At 35.8% G+C, this 20,058-nt stretch overlaps 1 protein-coding gene across 3 annotated transcripts in view; it reads left to right on the forward strand.

Moving 5' to 3' along the window:
• The first annotated feature begins 1,097 nt into the window (after positions 1 to 1,097).
• myh11a (myosin, heavy chain 11a, smooth muscle) overlaps positions 1,098 to 20,058 on the forward strand; it is a 35,868-nt gene continuing 16,907 nt past the window's right edge. For 2 of the 3 annotated variants that reach the window (XM_067374057.1, XM_067374060.1), the window contains exons 1-11: positions 1,098 to 1,251; positions 5,247 to 5,609; positions 6,654 to 6,810; positions 9,368 to 9,395; positions 15,345 to 15,444; positions 15,842 to 15,868; positions 19,039 to 19,131; positions 19,221 to 19,284; positions 19,426 to 19,524; positions 19,678 to 19,821; positions 19,959 to 20,054. In XM_067374057.1, coding sequence (XP_067230158.1) covers positions 5,268 to 5,609; positions 6,654 to 6,810; positions 9,368 to 9,395; positions 15,345 to 15,444; positions 15,842 to 15,868; positions 19,039 to 19,131; positions 19,221 to 19,284; positions 19,426 to 19,524; positions 19,678 to 19,821; positions 19,959 to 20,054 — 1,150 coding nt within the window. In that variant the 5' untranslated portion in view covers positions 1,098 to 1,251; positions 5,247 to 5,267. The remainder of the gene's footprint in view (positions 1,252 to 5,246; positions 5,610 to 6,653; positions 6,811 to 9,367; positions 9,396 to 15,344; positions 15,445 to 15,841; positions 15,869 to 19,038; positions 19,132 to 19,220; positions 19,285 to 19,425; positions 19,525 to 19,677; positions 19,822 to 19,958; positions 20,055 to 20,058) is intronic. The other variant, XM_067374058.1, reaches the window with a different exon arrangement.

Below are 20,058 nucleotides of genomic sequence, written 5' to 3' on the forward strand. Positions count from 1 at the left end.
AGCTTAATAAATCTGGGTCTGACCTGATTTCAACCTCTTATTTGAGTCTTTTGGCTCAATTTTACCATATTGTTACAGCCACACCAGTTAATTTGTGTGTGTGTGTGTGTGTGTGTGTGTGTGTGTCTGCATGTGTGTAAGTGAGTGTGTCTGTTTTGTACTAATGATGTTTTAGAGTGTAAACTCTTCCTTGCTGTTCGTTTTTTTTTTATTTATTTTTTTTTTATGCTTTGTGGCTGGATTACTGTTTTTATTTCACACTTTTGCAAAAACTTGCTATGTGTTATAGTCTGGCTAGTTCATATACAGTATATGTGTGTGGGAAGGAGGGGGTTAGTGTATCTATTTTGCACTTTAGAGTGTCCCCTCTTCATTGCTGTGCACTTTTTTACTGCACAATTGTTGATTTGTTTCTCTGAGTTTTACTATTTTTTTGTATTTCCCATTCATTACCTATGCTATGGCTGTCAGTTTTGACTGCAAAGGAACCAAGTGTGACTATTTTTTTTTATTACCCTTTAACATATTCGAATTATGTCCATGATTTTTTTTTTTTTTTTTTTTTTTGTGTATTCAAAAAAACAAAAGTCAACAAGTTTCATCCCATTAGGATGAAGCAAAACATCAAACACAAGACTGAATTTTATGTGTTAATACATCTTAATAAATTATGTGTATTAAGTAAAAATAAAATCCAAGCTATGAAATTAGCCTTAGCAAGTCAAATGTGCGTCATTTTATTTAAAAAATAACATTAATTACCCTCACAGAATAATATTAAGTAGCCTAATTAAGTCATTTGAGATGTGGTGGAAATGATTTACAGCAAATTAATACAAGGCGTTTCTGCTTAAGCAAAACCTATTATGAAATGTAAATATGAGAGGAGCATTAGACCGTGCACTAATAAATTCCTGTTAACTTTCATTTCCCTCTTTCATTATAACTGCTTTCTGAAAACGTAGCACTTATTTTACCGGGACTCTTGTAACCTTTAAGTGTTCCACATTGTGTTGAAACGGGACATTTACATGGATGCGCCTGAAAAGACTGTCGTTCACCTGTCAAAACGCACTGACCAATAAGAGCGCGGGTCGATTATGCGGCTCCGCCCACTCCATCCGCATCTTCGTTTAAATGATGTCCTCAAGACTTTCTGTCTAATTTGGACTGTTCGTCTTTGGAGTACCTCACTGTTGCAGGACTCTCCAAACCCTAACTTTCCAAATCGCGCCATTCTTCATCAGCCTTGTGAGTATGCAGCGATATTACTTATACTTTATGAAATATGTCATTCTACTGTTTTAGTTTTGTATGCATCGCTTGGCTTTCAGATATGTAAATCATCTGGATGTATGGCAGTAGAATAAGTTGATTTACAGTGTCAAGTGTGCTAAAAAAATTACTTGAGCGCTGAGCTGTGTGAGAAAAACGGTAATCTTTCACTTAATCTCGAAACTGTCAACATTTAATTACTTTGAAAGGTGTGTTTGACAGTTGTTAATTCAGTTATGGTATGTTGCTATTAAACTGATATTTCAACCTCATTTACTCACCCTCATGTTATTCCAAACTTGACTGTATGACTAATTTTCTTCAGTGAAAAATAAAACGACATGAATGTCAGGATGTTAGTTCCTGACAGCCTCAGTCACCATTCACTTTCATTGCATCTGTTTTCCATACAATGAAAGTGAATGGTGACTGTCATTCTGTCTAACAAGTTCTTTCTCAAGCAAAGCACAGAAGTTCTATGGGGTCTGAAACAGCATAAGGATGAGTAAATGATGACAAAATTAAATATTTTTTGAATTAATTATCCTTTTGCTATGTTGCACACTGTGTTTCAACAACTCGTGCCTCTCTGACCTCTTCAAAACATCATCATAAAGTATCTCATGAGCTTTTAAGTGAGAAAACATGACTATCCGTACATTCTTTAATGCATAAGTTTGACTTCAGCAAAGTCTGTCATAGGAAATGGTTGTGGAAAGTGCGTAGAATGAGAGAAGCTGTGAGCTTGACAAACCAAAGAGTTTCCTGTTCTCCAAATATGGTTGTCAAATGCAGCTTTCTGCTGAACGTTGTGGTGAACAGCAGACAGTGTCAACTGACTGTCCTCTCGTTTCCCATTGAAGTGATGACATGCATAGACAGCTAACCATAGACAATAGTGTGATGAGGTCTAGACGAAGAAGAATCATGATCTTGTAACAAAGTGCTGGGGAAGTAGTCAGTGAATGCAGTGTTTACTGTTTCATCATTTATCCATTAATGTCTTGATCTGTAATTTAAACATTCTTAAGAGGGATTCTGAAAGAGTAATGAGTGTAATTATGAAAATTTAAAGAGATTACCATATTGAATAAAAGATAAATATAATCATTATTTACTCACCCCCATGTCTTTCCAAATGTGGATGTTTTCCATTTAAAGAGTAATTTGGCATCTTTTCTTAACAAAATTGTTTAATTTGCTTCAAACGGGATGCAAAAGCACCTTATATGTATCATAAATGTGCCCCCTAGATCTACATGCAGATGAATTTTAATTTATGGGTGAATTATTCCTAATGTGTGCCTGTATAAATCTAAACTATTGTAATACAATAGAAAAATGTCTGACAGCTTTTTTTAGAATATCTTTTATAATGCAGTTAAAAGGTGTGTGCATGTAGCAGAAGTTAGTTTTAATCCGGCTTGGTAGAACAAGGAAGTTTATCAGTTATATTGGTTAGATCGTTAGACCTAGCAAGATTTTACCAGTTTACTTGCAGCTCTCCTTCTATAGTAAATCAGTTTAACTGTGTTTTTGACTTTAGCACATTTGTGGTCTATCTTTAGGCTTCTTACCTGATTGTTACTCTAATGATTTAACACAATTCTGCATCACGTGACAGACTCTTGTTTATTTCTTAAAACCAGTAGCTGGACTACCGTCTAACAGTTTAATCCACTCATCAAAGAATTGATGTGTGTTTTGAAGAAAGAAGGTCTTTATGGTCATTAATGGCAACATGTTGTTTGATCTAGGAAGCATTATATTCAGTATATATTGTCATCGCAACAGCTTTAATGCTGGTGCTGTTGACCTTGTAGAAACATCCATCTCAATAGAAATGTTAATAAAAGACTGAAATTACACAGCTGCTCATGAGAAAACCATATGGGTGGAATGAAGAAAAAGAAAAAGATGAGGAGGAGTAGAGGAGAGGAGGAAACCTTTCACAGGACCAGAGGTCACAAAAATCCATCCGCACAACACATGGTCACATGATCTTCTGGGCATTAGGCCCATTTGAACACAGGCCAAGGACCCTGATTTGTGCTACCTTTAACTTCTGCCTTGCAAAAAAAAATATATATATATATATATTTTAAATAAAATAGCGTTAACTTATTTAAGTAGGATTTGTAGTATGTTTGCAGTGAAATGGCAAATCCATAAAATCAATAAGTCAATAAGTCTCGAGTACAGAATTGAAGGAGCTTCCCCCCCAAAAAAGGGCTGTGAATCTATGCACAGGACACAGGAAATTCCCTATTTTAATTAAATCTGCTTATCACAGAAAAACTTTGTTTGTTTGTCTCGATTACAGGGCATTTAAATGACCCTTTTCCCTCCGTTGTGTTTTCGTTGGGCGATTTTTGTTGTCATTTGTACAAAAGAATGTGAATTGAAAAACTGCTGGTAGAAAACTGAGCATTAGCATTTTTGAAACTCTCAATATTGCATATCTTTATATTTTCTCAGCATGTTAATGTCATCTTTTTTCTACATCACAGACTCTGAAGATTTCTTGCAAATTTGGTGCTGGTTGGTAGTAAGCAGCTCTTTCTGTTAGACACAATATTATAATTTAATACTTAATTCTGCAGTTTATTTTTCAAAAAGTTAATTTTTGTTAGAAAGTCAGTAAGTGGAAATTTTTTTTCCCTGTTTTTGTTGGGCTATTACACCATACAATGTAAATGTACAAACAATGGATGGTTATAAATGGAGGAGGAAACTGGTTCATATCTAAGGCGTAGCTTTGAAATTGTTTCCCAAAAACTGCTTTTAAAGCTCTGTGGTTGCATAAACTCCAAAGCTGCACCTGCTGTTTGCCAACTGTACTGTACTTGAAAATAATTGTGTAAACTTCCCTATATCAGCCACCCAAAGGAAAAGAAGGGTGGGGGAAAGTGGCAGGAAAATTAGACCCCCACCAGCCTCTGACTGTCCCTGCCTAATGTTATCATTTTGGAGTAAACTGCGAGTCCGGCTGGAGGCATACTATTCCCTATAAGGGCTTTGTTTGGGAGTTCACTTGCTTCTGCTGTTTAGGTCGACAGAGCGTCCACTGACTCAAAGGCAGCCTTATATGGTCATCACAGCACGGGACCACAGCTGAGCACCAAAAGAAACAAGAAAAACAGCATTTGCTGTGGAGATCATCACATGATTATATATGTTTGCTCAGTAGGATGTGTTTTGTACAGTTTTTGGTCAGACTGAGTGATGTTTGATCAATACTGATAACATTTTTTACATTTCCCAGGCATTTTTCTCATCCTTTTATCTAAATAGTGGTGTCCCCTGTGACCTGTGTAATGTTTGTTTAGGGTTGGTCTGATTGGTGAACTTAGGAAAAGCTACACTGTGGCAATAGTGAAATGCAACCACATCCAAAAAATCATCCATAAAGTGTATGTTTGTTGTTGCATATTCCATTGATAATTGGCCATTACACTCTCTAATCACATTCTATTATGAGTTATTACATAAATGACAGCCTATATTTTCAATTTAAAAATGGTGAAATTTAACAAAAAGTTGATTAATTTGTTGTTTAGGTACATCTTACCTAGCACTCTTTCACCAAAGCTTCATTCTGGAATTTGTGGATGGTTACTGTGAACAGCGAAGCCTGCCTGTTAGAATTTTTGTCAAATATTGTCATATATCAAATATTGGGGGTGACAATTTGCCCATCAAAAATGTAAAGCAAAAAATGTAACTTTTAGAAATTCAACTAAAACTGTGAAATATGGGGAAGGGGATGGGCAATTTGGTCATTTCTGATTGTTAGGGGGACCTCAATGTCTGTGGTGGTTACAGCCCTGTCTTTAGCATCTTGTATTTAATAAAAGTGCAATATTGTGTTTAAAAATGATTATTAATATTGCTGTTGGGTCATACAGGTCAGAGACTTTAATTTAGGGAAAAAGCAATGTGTTTAAAAATCTGTTTTCCTCTTCTTGTAGTTGTCTTAACCCAGCACCAAGATGACGAAAAAGGGCTTGAGTGAGGACGAGAAATACCTTTTCACGGACAAAGACTTCATTAACAGCCCCGTCGCACAGGCAGATTGGACAGCCAAAAAGCTGGTATGGGTCCCCTCTGAGAAACATGGCTTTGAGTCAGCCAGCATCAAAGAGGAACATGGCGAAGAGGTCCTGGTGGAGCTGGTGGACAACGGAAAGAAAATCACAGTCAACAAGGATGACATCCAGAAGATGAATCCACCCAAATTCAGCAAGGTAGAGGATATGGCGGAGCTCACCTGCCTGAATGAAGCCTCCGTTCTCCACAACATAAGGGAGAGATACTACTCCGGACTGATCTATGTGAGTATGCCATAGTGCTTTTAAATGATAAAAAAAAAAAAATTGCTTAGTAAATTATAATAAGCATGCACTCTATTTTATTAAGTTGAATTAAGGCCAATGACATGTGATACATTTTTAGTTGGCATCTGCTAATTTCTTCAAAATTACATTGAAATGCAATTCATACATACAGTGACTTCAGTTCACCTCTTATATGATGAGCATATTTTTAATTTCTGAGCTAAAAATATCGTGATACAACTGACAAGATATCATAAAAGCCTGAATAAACAGATGAAATACTTGAAAAGAAACCACAAAGTAAATAAATAATGAAGCAGTTTTAATAAAATACATTAATATATATATATTAATGTATTTGATCAAAACTGCTTCATTATTTATTATAAAAAAACAAGCAATCAAAAATAAAATTGTGTTGAGGTACTTTGTGGTTTCTTTTCAAGTATTTCATCTGTTCATTTTTTTTTCTTTACTTATTCTTATTCATTATCTTGGACTCTTTTATTTGCCATTGACCACCCGCTGACATTAATATTACAAAACATTGCATAACATTTTACTATCAGCCACTGTATAACTGGCTGATAGTAAAAGTTATTTATAAATAACTTTATTGTGGCCGAAACGATGCAAAATAATTTTTGCACTGACAACTATCTAGCTTAAAATGGCAGCGATGATTTGCAGTATCTAATGCACTAAAGAGGAACTATACGTTCCCCAAGAGTGAGGGGTCATATAACTTCCACAGGCCTCCAAACCATGTTTGCACTGAGTTTTGGAAACAAACCATTAGTTAACGACATTTTGCTCTGAGGATATCTTGGGGAAAGGAGTCTTCCATATGGAATATGCATCACCTAAGCTTTCAAATATTATGAGTAAAAATATACAGACTTAATCCTAACTTCCTTAGATTTATATTTTAAGACATTGTATGGCTCAGCACTGTGCCACCATGTCTCCTTGTTGTTCTTTACCTGATGGATTCATAACACTTCATATAGAGTGGAAAACTGAGACGTTATCTTTCTTCAGACATACTCTGGGCTGTTTTGCGTGGTGGTGAACCCCTATAAAATGCTGCCAATCTACTCTGAGAAGATCATTGAAATGTACAAAGGCAAAAAGCGCCACGAGGTCCCTCCCCATATCTACTCTATCACGGACAACGCCTACAGAAACATGATGCAAGGTAAGGTCTGCACTGCTGGACGTTCGCATATTAACCCATAGCCTCCTTTATAAGATCTGAATGTTTGGATTTCACAATAGCCATTGTCTTCAGAATTTCCAACACAAGTGAATCCCAAAGGCATTTTTATTTCACTAATTGGCAACAGGACAGAGTAGAATCTCTTTTTGAGATATCATTTGTGTTTGTTGAGATGGAGTGTGACAGCTCATGTTAGCTGGTCAGTCAGTGGTGAGAGGTGTTCACTCACACATGCACCAGCAGGTCACACATCTAACACCATTTTAAACACTATCAAACTCATTTAAACAGCTGCTGTTACCCACATTAGGTTGAAGCTCTATTACTGAGTGAAGTTAGGTGCTAAATGAAAAGAAGAAGAACCACAATATATTTTACACCCCAATCATGCAACTTTTAGCATGGTCAAAAGTGTTGCTAATGAAGTTGTTGATACATCAACTCAACATCATGTTAATGAACTGGAGTCAAATCGAGAAAAGATAAGTGCTTAAGATAAAACAAAACTTTTCTGCAAAGTTGGCAGTGGAACATCTCAGAAACTGTTATCTCACGAGAAACAGTGAAACTTGCAAAACAAATTGCTTTCAAAAGCAGAAGTAGAAAGGTGTGTTGTCACGCTGTTCCTCAAGAGTATTTCTGCTCAGTTCACTCATGTTTACATTAGACATGGGCTGAATCATGCTTAAACCCTGTAAATGTCCTTATTCATGCAGTTCATTGCTCATTTCCTGCTATGTGAAGACAGATGATCATTTATTGGTCACATAGCATAAAATTTGTCCACCTAAACACCACATGACAAAACTTCTTTAACATATTTTAAGGGCTTCCTGCAGTATATCTTGAACTGTTACATGACATGAGTAAAAATCCAGCATGATTAAGCATGAGTGCCAGTGTTCACATTCCTGCTCAGGGGCTTATACTGATCTTCCTTTGATGTCCAGCAGGGTTTCCATGCTCAACCGTGTGTGACATGGTGTAGACTTGTCGTAAATCAAAACTTTAGGAGCCCATATTGGATAAAATGGGAAGGAATATAAATGATTTAAAGTATAGTGTATGTATGGCAATGAATCTATTGGATTTGAATGTACAACTTTCTACTAGCTTGGATAAATCAATACCAGTGCATCTTGCTTTTTGTCAAACATTTTGGCTGAGGTGCAGTTTCCCCATCCGCGTGTTTAGATTTGGGTTTCTGCGTCCCGAATGCCTCGATTTGTGCCTTAATTAGGAAGAAACAAGGGAACAGACTTCATGTTGTATGTGGAAACCTGCCCAGCTTAAGTCATATCCAAAATCAGCTATAGTCATTCGTTGTGTTTACAACAGAAGAAGGTTCTATAGTACATGAGCAGAACAGGCGAGCTCACATTCAACTGATTAGCTGGTTGGGCGTCCGTCCAGCCTCCAGGATCATAGATAAGAACCAAACTCTGTTTGAATTTTAACTACAAATTCATTGGCACAGAATTGCTTAGAGAGGATCATATTTTGTTTGACTTGATCGAATACTTATTTGATAAATGATCTAATTATAGATGGCTTTTTATTTCTATTCGACCTTTCGAGGAATCAGTGGTGTACGGATAGGATTTAAAAACCTTAAATGGAGCCAAGATCATTTGAGAAGGTTTTCAGGTTCTAATTTTAGCAGCATGAAACAATGATTGTCCCATTGCTGAACTCAGTAAGAATTGTGTTGCATCTCACAAAAAAATAGTGGAGTCAGTTTTTCTTTCTCATCAAATCAATTTGCTGCACTGAAAATCAAAGATTATTAGATTATTCGCATTATTTGATGTTGTAATAACAGTGGTATTTGTACATACGTCATTTTGCATGGCAAGAACTTGATATGTCACTCACATGAGATCACGGCAATAGTCAACCACACCAATCCAATCAATTCCTGATGAACAAAAATCAAGTCCTGGCCTACATTTTTCCGCTTGTTCGAGAAGCCATTTTACCCATATATATATATATATATATGTCACAATAGGGCAGAAATGATTGTAACTTACATTTCATGCAAGTGTGGGTATCTGCAAGTAGTGGGTGTTCCACAGGCCTTCCGCCATGCCCATTATGACCTTCAGCTATCCCTGTCTCGTTTCATGCCAACTTTAAGAAAAATAATTTTGGTAACACTTTAGCATGGGGAATACATAGTCACTTTTTGCCTCAATAGGCTCCTTGTTTACTGCTTATTAATAATTAGTAAGGTAGTGGTATTGTATTTTTTAAGTTTTGGTATTGGGTAGCATTAAGGGGTGTAGCATATGGTCACGCAGAATAAAGCATTAATATGTGCTTTATAAGTACTAATAAACAGCCAATATGCAATCTAACAAATAACTAGTTTCCCATACTAATGTGTTACCAGAATTCATTTCTAGGCTTAAAAGCAGACTGTATGTATTTCATGATGTATAAAAATGACATGGTATACTCTCTTGCAGTTTCCATGAGCACCAACCTGACAGTTACCTTGGGCCGCTGTAATGTCTGTCTTTTCTTTCTACAGATCGAGAGGACCAGTCTATTCTTTGCACGTGAGTTCCTTCATTGTTTTATCACTTTTTCTTTCATTGTTTTATCACTTTTTAGTCTAACTGGCTCTGAAGCAGTACTTCTCAACCAGGACTTCCATGGTGGGCCGCAGGATGACTTAAACGTGTTTAAACTGATAAATCTAAATTAAAATTCTACAAAATGCAAATCAAGATGTAAACCACAATCATAATTCTCTCTCTCTCCTAAGCTCAATAATTTATAATGTTATTCTAATTGAAGAACATGCAGTTATTGAAATTTGGAATCACAAAATGAATAATTTTTAATTAATTCAATAGATAACACTTAATTTCAATAGTCCACTTTAGACATTCTAAGTAACTTATTAACTGCATATCAACTAGCAGTCATTAGAGTATTTGTAGACTGCTTAATATCTACTAACACTTTATTTTGATACTAACTTCACAAGTACGTGTCAACTTATTTTACTAACCCTAACTCTAACCTAACAGTCTACTGATACTCTAATGAGAGTAAGTTGACATGTAGTTTACTTATCATTGTAGAATGTCTAAACTGGACAATCAAAATAGTGTAAACCCATTTAATATATCCGTACTCCCATTTTCTGTTAATAAAAAAAGTACAAAAACAAGCAGCTTTGTCAAAATTACAGCAGCAATATCTTATACGAGGAAATACATCCTTACAAATAGAATTAGATATGGTAAAGTTGAACGTGATTGACTGAAGTTGTAAAGAGAAGGCCTGTTCTGAAGTGCGCTGAGAACCCAATGTTTGAATAACATCAGTGTCTTGTAAGATGCCTTCATTTCGAAGGTGCCTGTATCCTATGCTGCATTTGATATCCTACAATCCTGTGCAGGCACTTAAAGGCACAATATGTGAGATTTTTGGATTCAAATATCCAAAAACCTCTAGAACTGTGTTATATATTTTATTGACTTGTGTACTTACATTATCCCAAATGTTTCCAAAAATGTTTAAATCCAGAGAAATAAGCAATTTTAACCAGGACATGACATACCCGCGTTACCATTGGTTTCCGTTTTTATTTTGTAGAAACCATGGAAACTTTAATATATTATGTTTTATTAGACAGGTGAGCAAATGTTTGGATACATTCATTGACAGAAAAATAATTATTATATAGCTCATCACAGTAAGTGTTATTGTTTAAATCTTGTTTTCTTGATTTACAGCAAGTACCATGTTTTACCATGCCTAATATCGATCTAGCTTACTGTAGTGTGCAACAAGTGTCTCACAGCAGCCACTGAGTGAATGCACAGAGTAACATTATAACAACTTTCAACACACAAATGTTATCTAATATGATAAAACAGTGCTGCGTTATCCCACATACACTTGACCGGAAGACGCAGAAGCGCTTGTCTGCGGCATAAGCTGCCTTGTTCCGCTCCAACGGCTTTCAGCCGTACCCTGCTTCATACTACAGTAATGTTAATAAATCTTATTTGTTATATGTTTATTTTGTCAGCTATTTTTAAATTTAGTCTTAGTCTTTGTCTGTTTCAAATGTAACTTTTAGTTTTTATCATTTTTAATCAACCTTGTCCTTTTTTTGTTTAGTCAAGTTTTATTCAACTAAATGTCTGAGCATTTTAGTCTAGTTTTAGTCAATGGAAGCTTTCACATTTTCAGTGTGATAATAATAATTTTTTTTCCGAATGATTAAAAAAAAATTAGGGCTGTCAATCGATTAAAAATTTTAATCTAATTAATTACATACTCTGTGATTAATTAATCTAAATTAATCGCATACATAATTTTTGCTGTGAAAGTATTAAATATTTCAATTCAAATGAATCAATGTATAATCAGCATTAGTGACATTAATGTTCAAAAACTCTTTTATTATTATTTTCACTTTTCAAATAATGGCCATAACAATCAACAATATGACCTAATATGCTAAGGACATAAATTCAAATTCGATTTGATGATGTGTGCCGTAACTCCAAGGTAATTGTGATTGCTAACTGTCGTCCAGTGATTTACATGTTAAGTCAATGCAAAGACGCGAATAGACATTGAAGAATTGAGCGTTTCGGGCGTTTGACGCGTGAAACACATAAAGGAGTGGGAGAGCCCCTCTCATGACGCAAATTCGCATCTGTTGTGAAGTGAATTTCACGAGCGAATGAAGCGAGTAAACTCAAAATGTCCAAGCGTCCAACTACGCGTGAATAGCGCGTTTTATTCGCGCAAGTCGCGTCTGGTGTGAACAGTCGAATGGTGGCTAGAACGGCTCCAGGTTTAAAGGTCAATACGGAATGGATAAATCTGCGTTATTTTTTTTAACACGTTATTTTTTCTCATATATATATATATATATATATATATATATATATATATATATATATATATATATATATATATTGCTCAATTTTAATTACATTTCGGAAATTTATTTTTATATTTCATCAGAAGTTGCTCTTTTACCAATAAGCATAAATCAACAGAATATTCATATGCATGGTTTATTTTACCTCATCTACTGTACAGATTTATTAAAGGCTATCAATTATAAGATTAATAAACACAAAAGTCTTTACATATACATTGCCTTGTCTACATTATGAAAACTGGTAAAAACAAAAACTTACTCTCAAATATTATAACTGAGAAATTCCTAATAGTAATTCCAATAATTCCAAGTTGCATTAATGTTTCTCTATTAAAACAATGGCAAAAACAAAAAAAAGACTGTACATATTGGCACACAGAGGTTGCGTAACGTAAGTACAATCAGAAACCACAATCGCAAACAATACAGTCAAGATCCATGACAGAAAACTGACTGACTGAATGACACTTCCATTTAAGCAGAATACCTCAAATGGAGATCGCTGAACTTGTACAGTACCGTGGGTTTTTTCAGATCATGGTGCCTCTGAAGAGAGCGTGTGCCAGGCACATATCCGTTTAACAGAAAAGCTCTGATAGGGGGATTTGTGCTCTTGATATCTGGCAACCGCAAACATGAACGCTCGCCTAACAGAGTCTTGTACAGCAAAAAAAGTTTTTGTTCTTTTAACTACATTAACAATATTAACAATATTGCATGTTAATATAGTCACAGTTATCGTTTAATGGCCTTATCATCGTCTCATCTTAGTCAGGGGAAAAAACTTTGTTGACGAACATTATCATAGATTTCGTTAACGAAATTAACACTATTTAATACATTAGCTCATCCATGAATATAATTTCTGCCCGAGTCTCGTCTAGATTCTTTTCCACCGGCTGTAGACGTGAAGACAACACATCCCATGATTCCACGAAATCAAGCCATCGTCAAGCTACGACTTTGTTTTGAATAAGCAACCTCTAGCAGTGAAAATTACATAGTGTGCCTTTAATAAAAAGAATAAAAATGGTGTTTGAAATGGATTTTTTAACTTATAGCACTTTTTGTTAAGTCACTGACCGACTGAACAGGAAGGCAGATCTTTTAGCTTTCAGACACAGCTAAAAAATGTAATCTGACCGCAGTTAAAACTGTTTACATCCCTGAATAAAATCAACAGTTTTGCCAAATTAAGACTAATGTTAAATCTGGAACTCTTTTAAGCTTATAATATACAACAATTAAAAAAAGGAAACGACAGCTATCAAATATGAACATTATGATTAATAAGACTAAGAGTCTTTCTACTAGGATGTTTTTTTTTTTTTTAATGTCCTCAGTACTGGGAACAAGGCTGATGAACCCAAGGGTCATGTCTCTTCAGAGTCGACCTACTCACAGGAAATGCGCCCCCTGTCCTGATTCTAAATCCAGATCATCTTGCATGTTGACTACTTGTGTTTGTTTTGTTTTTTTGAGTCATTATTGGGCATTTGGTCTGTGTCTGTAGAGGCCCCACAACAAAACCAGGCCTGTCCTGAGAAAAAAAACATGCAAAAATAGCTGTTATTGTATTGAATAGACATAAGATGATGTTTACAGGCAATATCATTGTTTCACATCTTTGTGATAATAAAACAGCTGTGAAATACGAGGATGTTAAAATAAAATGTGTTGATGCAATGTGTCAGTGTGGGAGGTACCCTCAGATACTGTCTGCAAACTTCCTCTGAGTGTGGAATAGGAAATGGAAGCCATTTAAACTGCTCTTGGGCGCCTGTTGCTAGGGCACAGAATTCTCTAATTACATCAGGATGTTTCCGCATTACCAACTCTCCCATGGAGACACTTTTTTTTAAGCTGTCTCAAAGCAAAGTTTTTTTTATTTAATGAATCATTTGAAATGGGGATAACCACCCAAAGTTAAAACACATGGACTGTCAAACTGTTAAAAAAACATATGGATTGTTAAAAACCACTGATCTGAAGCCACTATAAAAAATCCACACGTGTTTGTTCTCCCATACCTTTTATCTCATGTGGTGTATGGGAATAGTCCAATACTTCACTCACCATTTGGTTACATTGTTGGCAACAATGACTGTGATCATCATGAATTTTATTATACTGTATCATAAATGGTCAAAAACTGAGGAACTACAAACATTACTGTATAAAGTGCTCCATAAAATGGCTTTACTGATCTGAGGGCATCCTGCTCCTGCCAGAGAACCAGCCCTTCGGCTGCACAGGGCCTGTGGATCCCAGACTCAGTTTTCCTAATAAGGAAATGTTAGCGTGTCAGCATGAAGGTTCAGTAATATCTCTCTTGTATCACAGAAGGCGATAGTGCACTGTAAGCTTTTGTAACAAAGTAGATTATAGATGATAAAAAATAAAAAATATATTTTGATATAAAATTATTATGTATTCTTAAACACTATTCATTTTGTTTACATACCATTGAAAAGTTTTGGGTCAGTAAGATTTTTTTTTTTTTTTTTTTTTAAAGAAAACGATACATTAAATTGATCAAAAGTGACAGTAAAGACTTTTAATTTGTTATATAAAAGCTGAGAGTCCTACAAAAAACAAAAAGAGTCCTACATGTTTCAATAAAAAAAAAAAAAAAATAAGCTGCACAAATGTTGTCAACCTTGATTGTAATGAGAAATGTTTCTTGAGCAGCAAATCAGCATGTTAGAATGATTTCTGAAGGATCATGTGACACTGAAGACTGGAGTAATGATGCTGAAAATTCAGCTTTGCATCACAGAAATAAATTACTTTTTAAAATATAGAAAATGTTCATTTAAATTGTAATATTATTTCACAATATTATTGTTTTTACAATAAATGCAAATAAATGCAGCCTTTGGTGAGGATGTAAAAGACTTCTTTCAAAAGCATTTTTAAAAATCTTACCGACCCCCAACTTTTGAATTTCAGTGAAATTGTCAATCGTTATTTTAAACTATTTTCTCCTGAAAAACAAAAATCTGCAAGGTCTATCCAAATACTATCCAAATCCAACGATGCGGCAAAACTACCAAAGTCACGTGAACTATTGAAATTTCGAAACATTTATGATGTAACGAAGCCTCGTTTACTAAAATCACATGACTTTGGCGTGCCGAACCACTGATTCGAAACAAAAGATTCTTAAAGCTTCGAAGCTTCATGAAGCAGTGTTTTGAAATCGGCCATCACTAGATATTGTAGAAAAGTTATTCTATTTTTCTGGCGCACAAAATGTATTCTCGTCGCTTCATAACATTAAGGTTGAACCACTGTAGTCACATGAACTATGTTTTTAGTAGCTTTCTGAAAGTGTTAATTATCTTGCTGGCAATGGAGGCCTCACTGAGCCATCGGATTTCATCAAAAACATCTTAATTTGGTCTTACGGGTGTGGAACGACATAAGGTTGAGTAATAAATGACAGAATTTTTTGGGTGAACTAACCCTTTAACACAGAACTAAATCCTCAAACCTATGCTTACCTGCCACACCTATTGTTTTGATGATCATTAGTATTACTCAATGAAAGAAAACACAGTTTTGTCATTCAGTGTTGTTTTTTTCCTAGTGGTGAATCAGGTGCTGGGAAGACAGAAAACACCAAGAAAGTCATCCAGTATTTGGCTGTAGTGGCCTCGTCCCACAAAGGCAAGAAAGACACAAGCACTGTAAGTATGGACGGTCTGAAAAACTCTTTTTCTCTTTGATAACCTCTGTCTTCTTCTCAAGCCAGTTCATATGGGTTCAGTTGTCATTTTTATGCTTGCCCTTGCTTTGACATTGTTCCTACAGATCAGAGTCTGACATTTTGAATCCTTTCATAATGACTTTAGTAATGATGTGCAAAGGACATATTGTGAACAAATAAGAACACTTTTTTTTTATATCATATCCCATTCATCACAAGATTATACTGGCTCTGATTTTGCCTGATACCAAAATATTATTTGCTGTTGAGCCATTTGTATCTCAAGGAAATCAAGACTTCTACAGATGCGAACCAGTGAATGCAACAGAGTTCACACTTATCTAATGACAATGTCCTTAATGAATTTCCTCAAATAGCAACATTCAGGACAACAGTTTGCCTATGTGAGTAAAAAGGATTGTGAAAAATTCTTTCTTGTGTGGGTTTGAGAGTTTGCATGCTTGAGTTTCTCACTGAGAATGATATTAGACAAGTCTTACATGGAGGGACCATCTAAATAAAACACCCGTACGGCTACTGTTCAAATGCAAAAGAGCCTGAGTGTTCGCATGATGTTTCAAAAAATGATCATAAAAAAGAAAATAAAGATTATGTCGTTAGATCACGTGTGTCCCATTCCCCCATCTGAGATGTGGTTAACTTTTTCTTTGTCAGAGCGAATGCCTGGCATTGAAATAGTCTGTCTGAGCACAGTGTGTGTGCATGCCAATTTATAGCCTTTTGAATTGACGATCTCATATCCTTTCTAGTTTCTCCTTGATCACCTATTAATCTACCACAGGTTCATGTGCATCATCTGTCAAGCTCATATGCGTGTGCATTAGGAATATAAAAATTGTAGAGGTCTGCATTTAATGTGTACGACACAGGAAACAAAAATATTATAGCTGTTTTTATGAAATTTTATGCGTAACAGCCATGCATATGAGCTTAAAAGAGATGCCCATAATAGTTATGTTCTTGGTTTTTAAAAAAAGTAGTTTCGTTACTCTTGAATGCACTACTTTGAAAATTACTAAACATTTCTTCTATATACTAGTTCTCTGAAAAGTTCAAGGTTGAAATTAATAGTTTTTTTCTTCTTTCAGTTAAACTTAAATAAGGTTAATTGCATGTGAGCAAGAGAAAACACCAGAGTATGTGAGTGGATGGATCGACAGCTATTTCCGATCAAATTCCACTCTGGGTTTTCCATTTTCTGCTTGTCGTTTACTCTCCACTCGATGGTGAGAGAAACCCCGCTCAGAGTTTATATGATTGTTCTATTACATGTATATATTTTCAGTATGTTTTTTCTTTTTTTACATCATGAACGTTGAAGATGATCCATTAGCATGATGATATAAGTATTCGAACTACTCATCTGGAAGAAGAATAGATTTTTAGTTTAATGTAAAAGGAACACTTAGTCCACAACTTTAAATTTCCCCACACTTTGTCATTAATTTTTACTAAACATTTTTGATTTTTGTCTTTCTGATAATATTTCACAATATGTTGACTACTTGTTAATATGTAATTGCATTATGAGTTATTAAAGTGTTATGTTAACGATGTATGCAAGGTCAGAATGATCTTGGCCCAGGAGAAAACACTGATGCACTGACTTTAACGCAGCTCCACTCCGCACCACTCACATACTCTGAACGGCACTCCATGGACCAATGAAACTGTCATCTGTTAGTTAACATGCCTCTCTCTGCCCTGAGACCAATGACAGAAACTGTCGAACTTAGCCAAATGCCTTATTAATGTTTATACAGTCTTCACTCTGTCCTCTTTCTTCCCAACAATCTCTCTGTCAACAGTCTCTCTGTCTCCATCATTCTCCTTCTCTAGTCTCTGACTTTTCTTTGTCAGTGTCTGAAGCTATCAGCGATCTTCTTTCCTTCTCAGCGGCAAGCTGCCTCTGGTAGATATCTTCTTTTTCTAAATGTTTTCTTTCTTTTTTTTCCTTGATGCTTAGTAAGAAAGTAATTGAGAGTCTATGTTGCGGCTGAAACTTTTTCTGCTTCATTTAAGTCTAAAAATGAAAATCTAAGGCCCTGTTTACACCTGGTATTAAAGGGACAGTTCACCCAAAAATAAAAATTCTGTCATCATTTACTCATCCTCAAGTTGTTCCAAACCTGTATAAATTTCTTTGTTCTGCTGAAAACAAAGGAAGATATTTGGAATAATGTTAAAAAATACTGTGGTAGTCAATGGGGGGGGGGGGGGGGGGGGGCGATATCTGCTTGATTCTTCCAAATATTTTCCTTTGTGTACAGCAGAAAAAAGAAATTACAGGTTTAGAACAACTTGAGGCGAAGTAAATGATAACAGAATTTTAATTTTTGGGTGAACTATCCCTTTAAGGTGTGTTTTTGTTTACACCGGTTTATAAAGGCACGCTACCGACTTAACACTAGAGGCTGCAGTCTTTGGTGACCTTGTTAGAGCACCTGCCTTTCATGCCGTCCCGCTGGTTGAAATCCGGCTCAGAGCGGGTCAAGTACAACCAGTTACGCAAGCCACGAAAGACCGCCTACTCTCTGCCTACTGACCTAATGTGTAAACATTATGGGAAGCACGCTAGCCACACGTGATTTAAACTTTGTTGGCTGAAGACCCAAGTTTGGTTTAAAGAGGAAAAATGTATCAAGCACAATGTTCTCTCACCATTCCTGATTTCTAACATGCATTCACAGTATTCGCTGTGTTTTGCGGTTGTCAGAGCAAAAACAAAAGCTGCTGCTCTCTGTATGTTTTTCCATCATCTCCAGTCACGCAAGCTTATTTCATCCATTAGATTGAAATATCTAAAAAAAAAGCCCATTCATTTACCGACCCATATACCCTCCCCTCGAAAAAGTCAGGACAGAAGTGGTCGAAAGTGGACAAAAGAGACGGATTAAAACACCATTTCTAAACAGGATTGTGTGATCCGATCAACCAAATGCATCTTAATAGGTGTAAACAGGGCCTTATTATGAGGTTAAATGACACCATTATCTTTGTGAAGCACAGGAGCATTATCCTCTCTAAGAACTTGGTGTTTTATCCCACAGATTAACTTTTATCTTAAGTGAACGCTTAAATATCTATAATTGAGATCCATTTCATGAACCCCATTAATATTTCCTCTCTCCCCATGCTTAATATTCCAGCCTGACCTCAACTGCTCCTCTTGATATCCTTGTATGAGGTGAACATGCTTGGCAGGCTTGAGATTTGGAAGCTAATATCACTCTTTTGATCTAAGGGGATTATGCCCATCTAAATTGACATGACCTAATTTTTTTTTTTGCACTGTTGAAGGTACTTGCATCTTAAGTATTGCTTCAGGCCTTTGAAGAAATCATTTGCACCTAAATGTATTAAACTTCACATTTTTTGCCTGCCAAACATTTATAGTTAAATGCTGCATTGTGTACTCTAAAGGAGAGCCTTTTCTTGAGTTCTTTTTTTTTTTTTTTATTCCAATCTTCTGGCATGTCCCCTTCTCCTTTTTTCCTCCTTGACTTGTTTTCTATGGAATGGTTCTCATTACATTCTAATCCTGGCACTGTAGGGTGAGCTGGAAAAGCAACTACTGCAGGCCAATCCAATTCTAGAGGCCTTCGGTAATGCCAAGACCATCAAGAATGACAACTCTTCTCGATTCGTAAGTTTGCAAATGATTTATGATAGCAGATGTAACTAGAATGACCAAGACTGTAACTAAAGTATGGTTTCAAAATCTTTTCTTCATAGGGCAAATTCATCCGCATTAACTTTGATGTGACAGGTTTCATAGTTGGAGCCAACATAGAGACCTGTATCCTTTAAGACATAATATATAGGCCATATACAGATTGCAGATCAATCGAACATCCTGAATTATTAAACAATTAAATTATTTCTCAATGTAAACAATTTAATCCTGGAGAGTTTCACCTTAATTTCCAAACTACTTCAGATCTTTTGGAGAAATCTCGTTGTATCAGACAAGCAAAAACAGAAAGAGCCTTCCACATCTTCTACTACATGGTAGCTGGAGCAAAGGACAAATTACGCGGTAGGTGGAGACATGTCAATATGTGAAAACATTGGATCTTTACCTAATGACTGACAGACTAAGATTTCTAAATGCAGAACTGTTGTGAAATGTTCTTACATCAATGGCATTCTTTCTGGGATATGACATGTGATTTTTATTCTCTATTGACAGAGGAGCTTTTGCTCGAAAACTTCAACAAGTACCGTTTCCTCTCAGCTGGCCACGTCCAGATTCCAGGCAACCAGGATGATGAGATGTATGAAGAAACAATGGAGGCCATGGACATCATGGGCTTCACTGTTGAAGAAAGAACAGGTATCAAATGCAATGAAATATACACATGGTGTCTTTTCTGCTTATTTTCACCAACATACTGTAAGAGCTCAAAATTAAGAGTTTTGGGGTCTTTGAAAAGATAATCAGTTCTGAGCAATGTTATTTCTTTTTGTCAGATGTTCTCAAAGTAGTCTCAACTGTGCTGCAGTTGGGTAACATTGAGTTCAAGAAAGAGAGGAACCAGGAACAGGCTACCATGCCGGACAACACAGGTCA

Source organism: Chanodichthys erythropterus, chromosome 21 (genome assembly GCF_024489055.1).
Source record: "Chanodichthys erythropterus isolate Z2021 chromosome 21, ASM2448905v1, whole genome shotgun sequence".
In the NCBI taxonomy this organism is placed as follows: Eukaryota; Metazoa; Chordata; class Actinopteri; order Cypriniformes; family Xenocyprididae; genus Chanodichthys; species Chanodichthys erythropterus.